At 43.2% G+C, this 13,272-nt stretch overlaps 1 protein-coding gene across 1 annotated transcript in view; it reads right to left on the bottom strand.

Annotated features, from left to right (window-relative positions):
• Window positions 1-2,721, bottom strand: part of LOC150085133 (potassium channel subfamily K member 18-like) — an 83,645-nt gene extending 80,924 nt beyond the window's left edge. Inside the window, exon 1 of the mRNA XM_090373888.1 lies at window positions 2,120-2,721. Coding sequence (XP_090230014.1) covers window positions 2,120-2,525 — 406 coding nt within the window. The 5' untranslated portion in view covers window positions 2,526-2,721. The remainder of the gene's footprint in view (window positions 1-2,119) is intronic.
• Window positions 2,722-13,272: the final 10,551 nt, after the last annotated feature.

Raw genomic sequence — 13,272 nt, 5'->3', positions numbered from 1 at the left:
GGTGTTGTGGAAGAGGATACTTTCGATAAATTTAAAGGATTGAACAGTTTAAAAGAAACGAAGTAAGTTAAAAGTGTTTATTATATATATATTTTTTGATGTTGTATAAACTTACTTCCTGCATTATTTTGCAAATACTAACACTGATGATGACCACTTTGAATGCGTGCAATTAGACAATATTCTACTGTACTACTCGAGCGAAAAAAGTACCCTACTTAATAAGAGGCAGGAAGATGCCACCTTCCCTCTTTTGTTATTGGTTGGTTCCAAAGTACTCATTCGACTCAATTTAATCCAGAAAAACTCAGTGTTTTTTGATCTTTCAGTCTCAGAGGTGAATACAGTCTGATCCTCCAACGACTAATCCAAACAGGAGTTCCGCAGGGTGGCGTCTTATCCGGAGTCCTCTTTACGGCAATGATCCCGTTCTGTGAGATCCCGTTCACAGAATGATCCCGCTCTGTGAGAGCAGGGACGATATATACACGTACGCAGATGACATTAAGATCTTAACGATCATTCAACCGTCCTTGTCTAATAGTGCAGTGTGCGACCAGATCAATCAATAGCTTATGGAGCTATTCATATACTTAGATAAATTTTGACTGGCCCTAAATCCGCAAAAGACTGCAATGATGGTGTATTCTCTCAAAAAATCAATGCTCATATATCCAAAAATAAATAGAATTCCCATCACCATTCATAAAGATCTGGGGATAATTTTTGACAACAAACTTACGTTCACGTCATATATTGACGGCCAGACAACCTGCGACAACTGCACGATACATAAAAACAACCGCGTATTCGGCCATAGTGTACGGTGCTGAATTGTGGGCATCTATTACCCCCCCCCACCCACATTAGGAGTATATATGCTACTGAATTCTGGCTGCTGAAGTGGGCCAACAATAAGCACCATCTTCCTCATCAATTAAGGACCACGCAGCTTGCGGAACAACTGAAACTACAGCGTTTACCAGACATCATTGCCTGGAAACGACTTCAATTATAGATGACGACGGCGTGATATCCTCACCGTGCTTCTGGCAGATTTGTGAGTGGCACATCTCGCCATCGGCCTTAAGAGGCACAAAATCTCTGAGGATGAAAGCAAACAGACTGAAGATGGCTGATAGGTTCGTACCAGCCAAGGCGTTGGAATCAATCTGCTGCTTATCTGAAATTGGAATTGACCTCGAAAGGCTGATGGAAGATCCGAAGTGCTGTCGCCTAACAGTTGTGCGCGTTTTTGAAGTGTGTGTACTGAACTGTGTGCTTCTTTGAACAAGTGTCTGCTGTGTTTTCGGTAGTTGTTGTTATTCTGAGCAACTTGCACGTGAACTGTCAAGTCAGAAATGCAGTGTAAATTTAACGAATCTATATTTTATATTTGTTTATACTGTTTTTTATATAAATCCCCTGGCATTTACTGCCGTGAAGGAAATTTGTCACTCACCATTATTATTAACACCTTATTTAGTACGGTAGGACAAATAAAGATTATTTATTTATTTACAGCATTAGCGCTACTCCCCACTTCACTCTTTCCCTCATATCTGTGGCAACTTTCCTTCAGTGCATACTTTGCCATGATAGGAGGTACAGCTAATCGTTTTGTCACGAATACAGTCATTCGCGTATAATTCCATTCTTCTGCCCACTGCATTACTGTACTTCGTCTCTTTTTGGCCAAGTTCCCCAGGTTGAAAACTGGCTGCAAGGAAATGGCCAGGTAGATAATTGATAACACGATCTGATGGAGCGCCCACGAGGACTCAGAGGTATCATCGAAAGGCAGACCAACAGGGAAAGCAAAGATTACTCTTTGCTTTCCCTGTTGGTCCTCTTACGAGGAAACTCGTTCTGTTTTTTTTTTTTTTTCTTTTCTCACTAAAAAAAAAAAAAAAAATCTTTGGATGTTTATGTTGTTTCCAGGTATCTTATGTTGTGGTGAGAACATCTTGTGTTTATAACTTTGGTTGAACACCGCTCCATGACGGGTTTGAAAGTACCACAAACTGGTGTCAAAAGACAACGAAAGAAATTTTACTGGAATGTGAGCGGTAAGGGTCATGACCTACCTGTAAACCCGTCTGCGTGCGCGTTCACTTACCGATGGTAGTGATGACGATGATTGAGTACAAGAGCGCCCCCGAGAAGCTCCACTGGAGAGGGCTGTCATCGTTGCCGTCGTATCCTTCTTTCCTGACTGCTCTCACGAGATTCATTTCAAAGTTGCGAAGGACGGCGGTGGCGTTTTCGGTCCAGTTGACATCCCACAGCACGCTGCTGTCTTGGGTTAGCTTTTGCAGGGACTGCACAACCTCCTCGCGCTCCTTCTTCATCTCGTCCCTCTTGTTCCGCTCGTTGGCAGCCTCCAGAGCTTCGAACGTAAATGCCCCCATGATGGTGTAGCCCACCACCAGCCCGCATAGGCCGATGTGCGAGAACAGGAACGTGGTGCCGGTCCGACAGTAGTACCTGCACTTGGCGCACCGCGACATGGGTTCGCCCCTCATGGTTCGAGCTTATTCCGTGGGTCGGCACAAACAGCGAAACACTCACTCGCTCGTCATCCCTCCCACTGCGAAATACGTCTGCTTTCCGGAGTACTTCCCCCTCCCTTTGGTCGAGATCCGCACCGTGTTCTGTTTGTTCTGTGAATGACCCTCTCTCGATTCCGCGTGTTGTTGTTTCGTCGGAACCATGTCACAGGTCGCGCGTGCGCTCCGAACTATTCCCCCCCCGTTGTCCCTGGATTATAAATAAAGAATGGGCGCGTACGTCTGTGTGTATGCTCCGAGCAGTCGACATCGTGCAGAGACGCGTTTAGCTGCCGAATGACAGAATCCACCCCATCGTGCGCTTGGGAAATTGCCAAACTCCGTTCATCTTAACTTTTAGCGCTAGAGGGCGTCAGTTGTCGCTCACATACGGGTTTAGACCCGCGCATTTCCCGAATGCAGACGTGAGATATATTTCTCGAGGTAGCGACAAATGTCGCTTTTAAGGGAAGAACGCGAAGTTGCATCCACGTTGACGGTTGTATTGCGCGCACGCAGTTCAGTAATTTCGACGGAAACGGAGCACAAAAGCGATCTTTCTCAACTGGCTCTTTCGATATTTTTGGAAGCCCGTTCTTGATTACGACTAATTTAACCCCAGGGGGTTAGCGTTATGAGTGATGTAAAAATAAACCTTAGGTTATGCGTACGCGATTCTACAGGGGCAGTTTCTGGCTGCTCTGCATCGCAATAACGCGTTGCTCAAAAGAAGTTTTATTCTGTCCGAGGATCCGACGAGAAAATCTTTACGCGTTTTGGGCCATCGAAGATGCACCACCTTTCAACGAATTACGTCATTCGCTTTGCATTTTGCTCTTTGGCATTCAGTTCATTTCAGTAATCTTAATGGCAAAAACAAGCAAAGACCGAGGACGGGAACCACGAAGGGAGCCTTAGGAGGTAACAACGGATAAAAATTTTCCGCTTTGTAGAAGATAACATTCGAGAACATACTTTCGATATAAACTTCGGGGAGGAGGACCAATTATTCCTTCCCCCATCTGCTGGCAGAGAAAATAATTCCAAATTTAGCCACCTTAACAAGGTGACTTAGCTGGATGACTTTCTTGTTACTGTTGCGTATAGAAATAAACTGCCGATGACTTCTCCAAGGTTTTACTTCTCCAATTTTTGGATTTCTGATGGACGCATCAGATTTTGCAACGAGAGTTCGGATTCGTAAAGTTTTCGATTTCGAACCCCCCGTACGAAAGCAATATTTGATAAACCAAACGCTAGAAGGCGTAATATGTTATCGATTGGTAATACACTACAAAAATAGCAGTGAAATCACCATAATTTATCCGTAATAAAACTATGAAAGTAGTATGAATGGCATCGATTATTCCTTCACAACAAGTATTGCACTACTTCGAATAAGTAACGCTTCAATAGAGACGATTATTGTTACTTATTCTCAGGGGATACCACCACACAAACGGCACCGTTTCAAGGCTAGTTGACCTATCATCAGTGGGCGGATAGATACCCCAGTGTTGCAATCATGCAACACTGGGTTGCATGACTAGTTGCTGCCTTCCCGAGGAAGACAGTGGAGCAAGTGGCGCTATCCCCCGTATGGCTACCACAAGAGAAAGGCAAGCCAATCTAGCCCCCACCAACTGGGAGTGCTTCCTGCGCAACTGTGCTAGTGACCACACAGGAAGGAAGAAAACGCCAACGCGTGAAGTAGAGCATCGAAATGAATACGTACATCATGCAAGCATGCTACAAAATAACGAAGCTAGAGACTGATATGACAGCATACAGGTCGAGACTACAAGAAACAAGTGACTGGAACGATTCGCGACTGTTCAGGTCACCGAACAGCTAATAGCGGACCTGAGAAGGACCATCGTCATGAAGAACCGAATAGCTTCTGCAATCTTGGAAAAAATCAAGAAGGACGTGAGCGATCAACTATAAAGGATAAAGAATACGGTCAATATGGAACCAGAGGAGGAAGGCTAAGAAGAAATACAACCTACAGCAAGTGAAGTGGAAAGAGACAAGGTCATGATATCCAGAAATGAAGACGAGTGAAAGAAAGCCCTAACAAAATTCGAAGGAATGAACCCCGCAAAGACCCACGTGATACCGAAGCAGAAGCCCAATAGAACCCTGTGGAGTGTCACAGACCACCTCAATCGGCAAATAATATCACATTACCTCGACAACAAGGGTTCAACACTGGAGGCCATCCACGCGGCCGTATATTGTGTTGCCATAGCAGCCACTAGGAATAAGGAAACAGAAACAAGAGACCAACAGCAGAATAACCAAAAACAAAAGGAATCGCCAGCTTGAGAAAGAAGATTTCAGCAGAAGATAGAAGAATTAAGAGTCAAGATAGGCCAATTGACCCAGTACCAACAGGGTAATAGGAGTAAAAAATTGATTGGAAGAGCATCCTTAAGACAGACAGCGTCCACAGCAAACATGAGGCAAAAAATCAGATAATAGGAGAGTACTTTTACACACTGAAACAGAGCCTACTCGCACTCAGCAAGAGACTACCGATACAAAGAAAGCTCCAAGAGGAAAATAAACAACAGAATCTTCGATGAGGGCCAAAGAGGCTTCTACGAGTCTCAGAGAAGACGGGAAAGAAAGGAACAGACCACCCGAGCGGAAGACGATTGAGGAGTTCTGGGGCAACATATGAGGCCCAACCCTCTGGATAGAAATAGAACGCAAGAAAACCAAGGACGTACAAGAGATGAGAGAATGGGAGATCAGGGAGGAAGAAGCAAAGCAGGATGCAAGCGGATGAGCAAAGGATGCAAAGTGCAATTAACCATAAACGCCGCGGTTATAGAGCAAGCCTACAAGAAGTGCTGCAACCTATACACAGCCTACAGAGATTACCGCAAAGTCTTCGACTCCGTGCCTCATACCTGGCTAATATCCCGTCAATGACGCGAGGAACTTTAATGGGATTTTTTCACTCCGTGGCTGAGTTAGTCGGTCTCAGGTTAAATAGCAAGGTTTCCCCCAAGAAACTCGGGTTTTTTCGTCCAGCAAAACAGGCAAATGGACCAGAGAACACACGCAATTTACAGACAATATATATATATATATTAGAAATAATGGGTGGCCCTAATATAATAATTTGACTTGTACAGTAATTTGATTTGTACCTCGCTAATAGAAGCGCTGAACATCTACAGAGTCAATCCTATAGTGACAAACTTCCAGGGAGCAACGATGGCGAAATGGAACACCACCATTAAGGTTGAGGACATCACAACCAGGCCAATCCCCATCAGGAGAGGAATCTTTCAGGGAGATGCTCTTAGCCCAGTGTGGTTCTGTCTAGGACTTAACTCGCTATCCACCATATGCTCAACAGCAGCAAGTATGGATATAACCTCAAAGAAGAAAGGAAGAACCTGCACACTCTCACCCACCTGATATAGTTAGATGACATCAAGCTCTACGCGGGAACCGAGAAGCAACTCCAGCAACTACTCCAGATCACCGAAGAAATCAGCAATGATATTAGGATGGAATTTGGTCTAGAAAAATGCTAGCCCCAAGGATTTCACCAGGGAAAATTAGTCAACCGAAACTACCTGCTGCAGACTGGTAAAGAGATCAAAGCCATGACAGAGGGAGAGGCCTACAAATTCTTGGGGATGATGCAGACTCAGCAGTTACAGCACAAGGAAATTAAGGCCTGCCTGACCGAAAAATACCATCAGAGACTCAGAAGCCTGCTGAATGCAAAGCTGAATGGAGGGAACATAGTTAAAGCCACAAACACCTATGCAATCCCATGATGACCAAGAGCCGCCAACACGACCCGAAGTCAGCCATGAAAAGACTGACGATTGCTCGGAAAGAAGGAGGACGGGGCCTGATGAACCTCATCGAGCAACAGAAAACAGCGATTGCTAACCTGAACGATCATTTCCAGAAACACACAGCAGCAGCAGCATTCCACCAGGCCATAAGGAAGATAGACAAGCGGAATATCTCACTCAACATAAGCGATGAGTACAATATTTAACTGAAATAAGTACAATATTTAACTGAAATGACTACAATATTTAACGGAGCAGGACTACAATATTTAACTGAAACATTTATAAACTATACAAATATTTAAAATATTTACAAAATACTAAACTACAGTATTTACAAATATACAATATTCATTAATATACAAAGAAACGTTACAATGGAACGTCAAATGTTAGACAGTGAATCATGCACAAGGTTAGTGAACGTTATGGAGGCAGTTGTCAATAATTAATTGCATTTGTAATGATGTAATTGCCTCGTAATGATGTAATTTATTCTGGCTCGAATAAATATCACTATGAGGAAAACCTTTTTAATGTATAGATAGATAATACTGGCGATATTGGAGGCTTGAAGATATGAAGCCCATGTTTAGTCTCCAGAGCAAAGTTTCCGGCACTTCCCTCACCCCCATCTTCTTCAACCCATGCATGCTACTAGGTACTATAGGTTTTGATATCTTTCGTGTTTGAGAGTTTCATAAAAAAAAAAAAAAAAAAAACCTGTTTATGCATAATAATAATAAGATTCTTTATTAGCATAAATCGTATATATTTCATGATTCCTTTCATAATTCCAGAGGAATCTTACAACACATTGTTTATAAGAGTCGACAAATACAGAGATACAGAGTTAAGCTAGATTAAAAGGAAAAGTATTAGTGATTAAAACGAAAAAGGACTACAAGTCGAGAGAACATAAAATGATATCGGCTAACTAGGGCCGGCACTTACACAATGGTCCTTTATAAACAGAAAGATAGGCCAAGATGTGTCATCGCGATATGCCTTGTCAATAGACCACAGGTCGATATCGACGTTGAGCGAGTTGAGAGGGTCCGGAGTCACGTTGTGGGTGTGTGTCTGTCGTTGTTGAGTTGTTGTTGTTATTTGGTTTTTAGGAGCATTAGCAACTAAGGCCATATTGCTCCGGGGATATGCGGTGAACATTCCCTGACCTTTCCACATCCTCCGTATTTGGTGGATCACGGGTCTGATCAAGAAGAGTGTGCTACGCACTGCTGCTCCTGCCTACTTGGTTGCGGAGGCGCCGTGTATCTGTCAGCGGTGCCAGTGGTCCCCTACAAAACCGAAACCGTTTCCAGAGTCACATTTGAGAAATGTCTCTTGAAATTATGTAACCTCTGGAGCCTTGAACACAAGGAGGGCGTTCTGCGGAGATGTCTTCCTGGCAAACGCCAACCAACCGTGTTCTAGGTGTCAATGTGATTATGCTTAGATGAGCAAAGATGAAGAAATTGCCTTTATTTTTAGCACATGGGCTTTGTGGACTGTGAGCGTGTATTGCAGGTTGGAGCAGAGCGCACATTTAGATGTCGTGTAGATCTGGTGAGAGTGGTCTCACCAGAACACACCCCCAGAATTCGAGGCCCCATAGTTTCCTGAGGCTGGTGAAAGGTGCGGCAGACCAAACTTTCATGGCATATGAGAACACACTACTGAAGTAAGTTGCAAGGTATTTCCTGATTATTTGTTTATTATGACTTTTGCACGGATCTATTTTAATTCCCCAGAAGGCTCTCAAGACTTTGGAACACTGAGATTGGATTTGTTGTTTATAGATGAGGTTCGCATCAAGGTTTACTCCTAGGAATTTGATGATGTCTGTGGGAGTCAGAACATTTCCTGCTAATTCCGGAATTAGTGAAGATGCAGTATCAGCAGAAGTTATCCTGCTCGGAGTAAAGATGAGATAGCTTGACTTCTCTGAATTAACTGATAGGCCAAAAAATTTTGCATACTCACCGAATGTATTTAGGTAGCTGTTTATAGTTTCAGAGGAGGTTTTTCTTGCTTGTGAATCACCAAGCTTTTGCATGGCAAGTAGCCATGCAAAAGTATCATACAGTATCATCCGCATACATACAGTATCATCCGCATACAATAGAAACGCTGGAACTTGATCCATAAGTGGAACGAATATTGCTGCAAATAGCAGGTGTTTGCTCTCAGGTCGACTTGCATATTGTGGAGACTGAAAAACTTGAAGCTTCTTACGAAGAAATTAAAAAGAAAAATAAGTAGCTTTCAAATGTAGACAATTCTTGAAGTTGGCTTTGTCACCAATGCACCAGGCTCCTCCTCCTCAATGAATCAGTGTCTGTGCCAGTTTTCTAAATGGGCATATCCGGCACGATAAACAAGTCTAGCGATCGTCTGAAGGGTAGATGTTCTGAGCAACAACTTAGCCGACAATCTTATAGAGTAGTTATAAAATTTAAATTATATGAACCATATTTTGCCTGTAAACTGCATCAAGTTAAATAATTAGAGTACAATAGAATCAGTAGTGTACCCAAAAATTTGCTCTTGGGGAAGTTGTGTGGGGGGGAGGGGGAGTCGCACATAATTTTCTCTAACGGATTCAAGATGAGGCCGTACTACTACAGGAAAAAGATGATATTGTGGGTTGGTTCGGTGGAGGAAGGGTACAGACCCTTATCCCCTTCCCCTGGCACAACCCCGAATGAAAGCTTCAAAGTGTGTGTGTGTTAAGCGCAAAAGCAACTAAGACTATGAGGCGTCAATACACCTGAGACCTACTAACTCAGTCACTTGTGAGGGAAAAAAAGTCGTTAGCTACTTGCAGAGGAGAATTCTTCATATCTGTCATGGGCACATCGTATATACGCACACACTATTAAGTGTTAAATGTTTATTTTTTTAAATTTAAATTAAAATTTTTTTTTCCCTCTTATGGGATTCTTTCCCCCCACAAGTACTGCTACCAAGTGTATAAGGTGGCAGGCTGCGTCCAGTTACTGTTATTATTGTTATTATTACTGTTGGTCGAAGACCTCTTACTATTCTACAGGTGTTCAGGGCCGCGGTTTTCTGGAGTTCTCTGTGTTCTAAGTGTTCTCTGCTCTGGAAGGCCTAATGTTCTAAGTTTCCTTATGGAGACACTGGAAGACTTACTGTTGCCAGTTTCTTATGGAACCTCTTCAGTGGTGAAACAAGTAATGATCGAAATGGTCATGACTTGTTTCAAATACCACATTTCTTTGACCTTCTGTCTCAGGACTGTGTCCTTCCTGATCTTTTCCTCGGAGGTTGCTGGTGTTGGAAATGGCTATGTCGATCAGGTAGGTAGCCACTTCCTTCTTGTCAATGAGGATTATGTTTGGTCTGTTGTGCAGGATCGACTTGTCCGTTATTATGGCGCAGTTCCACTATAGTTTGTGAGTTATTGTTGTTATTAGATTTTAGGAGCATCGGCTACCGGGCCATGATAGTTTGTGAGTAGGGGTCTCTAATATGGCTTGGGGTTCATACTTGTAATACGGCACACTTTCTTTGATCAACTGGTATTTTTGCACTAGCTTATGGTGTATTATCTTGGCCTCCTGGTCGTATCTGTGAGTGTACTCCGTCTGGGTGATCAGCCTGCATCCGCAGTGATGTGCTAGATTGTTTCTGGGAACACATGTCGAACATGTGTCATCTGTCACTCCGAGGAGTGACAGATGACACATGACGAGGATCCGTCTGGTCGTGTTGTTCTCGACCTTGATGGTGGTTCTCCATTTTTCCATGGTTGCTTCTATGAAGTGTGTCAGTGTTGGGTTGACTTTGTAGATCTTCGGTGTCTCTATCAGCCAGCTTTGCGGCAGTCGATGTAGGCCCTGTGGATGTTATCTGTTCATGGGATCGCAGTGCTTGTAGGCTTGCTCCATAACTGCAGCGTCAGTGGTCAATTGTTCCTTGCATCCTTTGCTCATCTGCTTACATCCCTTCTGCTGCGCTGCTCAGCTATGATGTTCCTGCTCTTCAAGTGATCTGATATCTTCTTAGTTATCCAACTGGTCAGGATCTTGTACATTGTAGGGAGACCAGGTGATTGGTATTTCTCTGGGTTTGCGGTACCTTTGTCCTTGGTATTCAGGTAGGTGATTCATTCCTTGAGTCAGAGACGTTGGGATTCTGTCAGGGCGCTTTATTATCTGGGTTAACTGCTATGTGCTGTGTGCAACTGAACTTCTTGTACCAATAATTGTAGACGTTACCTGTTCCTGGGTTTCACCAATTGTGGGACTTCCTGTTGTACTTCTTCCTCCTGAATCTCCCATTCTGTCATTTCTTGAACGTCCTTAGTTTTCTTTCTTTCTAGATCTATCCGGGGGTAACTGCCCTTGTGGCTAACTCACTGCTCCACTAACTCCATAGGTTTCCCCAGAGCTCCTCGAGTGCCTTCTAGTTGGGGATTCTGTTGTCTTCCATTTCCTGTCTTTTCCCGCACTGTCTCCGACTTTTCGAACCGATTCCTCTGCCTAAGGTGTGAATGCGAGTGACTACCATGGACCACACTGCAGTATTAGCATTAGCATTAGTAGAGGCATATGATGCAAGAAAGCAAGCTTATGCAGCATTAGCCAAAAAAAAATAAATAAATAAATAAATAAAAAATAACCACTCCCATTCACCCCTCCGTTCGTTCGAAATACCTGTCCAGCTGAGCCTTAAATTTATTTAGGCTATCTTTTAATATTTCTACTTCCCATCTTCATCCAGCAATGGAGATGGACCTGTTTAGCTTTGACTTTTGCATCCAGTGTTTGGTGGTAGTTATTGGAAGCAACACCAGATGGCACCGCTCTCTACCTCCTCCATCACTTCGACCTTGGAGGATCCGTTGAAGCGACTTTCGCGATTCCCCTCCCCCTTGGAGCGGGAAGATTCAAACTCTGGTCGGTGATATTAAAAATTATTTTTTATTAGAATTATATACTGTATTGTGCTGTATTATTATTATTGCTATTTTCATTCTTTCTTTCTTCTCCTTATGGGTTTCTTTTCCATCCAGAGATACAGGTCTGGAGACCTCATTTCAAGAAGCATGTAGAGCTGCTGGAACGAATACAGAGAAGGGCAACAAGATTAGTGAGGAGAACAAAGGAGCGCTCTTACCAAGAAAGGCTTAAGTTTTGCAAATTACAGCGGCTGGAGACTAGGCACCTGCAAGGTGATCTGATTGAGGCGTATAAGGCCTTGAATGGGTCGAGCATGCTCAATGCTGACGGGATTCTTCTTCTTGCTCAGAATAATCACCTAAGAGGGCATAAATTCAAATTGAGGAAAGACGGTTGTAGAATAGATAAATGTGCGGAAGTTTGCCTTTAGCCATCGGGAGGTTGATTGCTGGAACAAGTTGATAGCTTAAATAGAATGGGTGAAATAAGGATTTTTTTTTTTTTTTTTTTGGCTGATGCTATATAAGCTTGCTTTCTTGCATCATGTGCCCTTGCTAATGCTAAATGCTAATGCTAATCCTTAGATGGGTACCGGTACCAGTTGCGTGGGGTAGTTGTTATTTATTAGTACTGGTCGAGGAACTCTCTGTCTGTTCTACTAGTGTTCAAGATCACGGCTTTCTCGAGTTCCAACTTCCATGAAAGTGTTCTCTGCGAGGCCTATTGCTCCTAGACGGATCAGTGATTTTGGCCACGTTAGGCAGTATATATTATGTCTGTAAATTGCGTGTGTTCTGTGGCTGATTCATCTCTTTACTGGATGAAAAACACGAAGTTCCAGGAGAAAAAACAGTGCTACTTCGTCTGAGACCGACTAACTCAGCCACTTTGTGAAAAAGGTCGATAAAATTCCTCATGTTAGCGATGAGATTCGAACTGAGATCTTTTCACACCCGGTGTGTGAGGACTGAGTTTCTACCAACTGTACTACCGCGAGGGCCCATGTTATTATCACGCTTCAACAAGCTCCCTCTTTCAGGCATATTTCTCCCGACTCAGATGCTCCTTGATCCAGTCCTTCGACTGTGATATGCATATCTTCGTGCAAGATTCCATTACAGAAGGAGGATTTTCCATAGACTGCCCCATGTATCCACAGTGGTTGACTGGGTCTCCTAAGAGATTCAGATTCTAAATTGTCTACAAGTCGGGTTGGATGCAAATAGGGCGTTGCCTAGCTATGTTTTTATAATTCTTTGTAAGATATTTGTTAGTATATTCAACTAAAATGTGCAATATCACCTTTTGCAGCCTCCCCTTTCCTTTTCCATTTAAAGTATTGACAGTTCGAGTGTTTATATAAAAATAAATACATTTTTCTGTTTATATTCCGGGATGATCGGAGGCGTCCACGACGTAGCGAGAATGTGCCTGACCCTGAAATCGGCGAGGGATATCTACAGTTCAAAAAAAGAAATAAATAAAAAAATAAAAATAAGTTATTGGTCCTCTCGAAACATTTCTCGGGCCCTCTTGTAAGTCTGCGCGGTACCACAGTGGTATCGTCACCGTCCTCCACACACCGGGTGGAAAAGGCCCGGGTTCGAATCCCGTCGATGACGCGAGGAACTTTAATGGGCTTTTTTCACTCCTTGGCTGAGTTAATCGATCTCAGGCGTAGATAACAAGGTTTTTTCCCCAGAAACTGGGGTTTATCGTCCAGAAACAGAAAATTCGACCATAGAACACGCAATTGACAGATATAAGACAGCACGGCAGATGAATTTAATTATTCGGGTGGCCTAAATATAATAGTTTTGGGCCCTCTTGTAACCCATCAAACCATCCTTACCTTAGACAAGTTCACGCGTTGACTAAGTATCTAAAGGCCGCATTCGGGGTTTGAATTATTTTCATATCAACGAATGCTTTCAGCCAGATATTTTGCTGCGTATTTTGCTATCA

This window comes from Mastigoproctus giganteus, chromosome 5, assembly GCF_048544385.1.
Source record: "Mastigoproctus giganteus isolate SK-2022 chromosome 5, ASM4854438v1, whole genome shotgun sequence".
NCBI classification, from domain to species: Eukaryota; Metazoa; Arthropoda; class Arachnida; order Uropygi; family Thelyphonidae; genus Mastigoproctus; species Mastigoproctus giganteus.
Note: the sequence above shows the minus strand (reverse complement) of the source record. Positions and strands in the feature narration are given on the sequence as shown.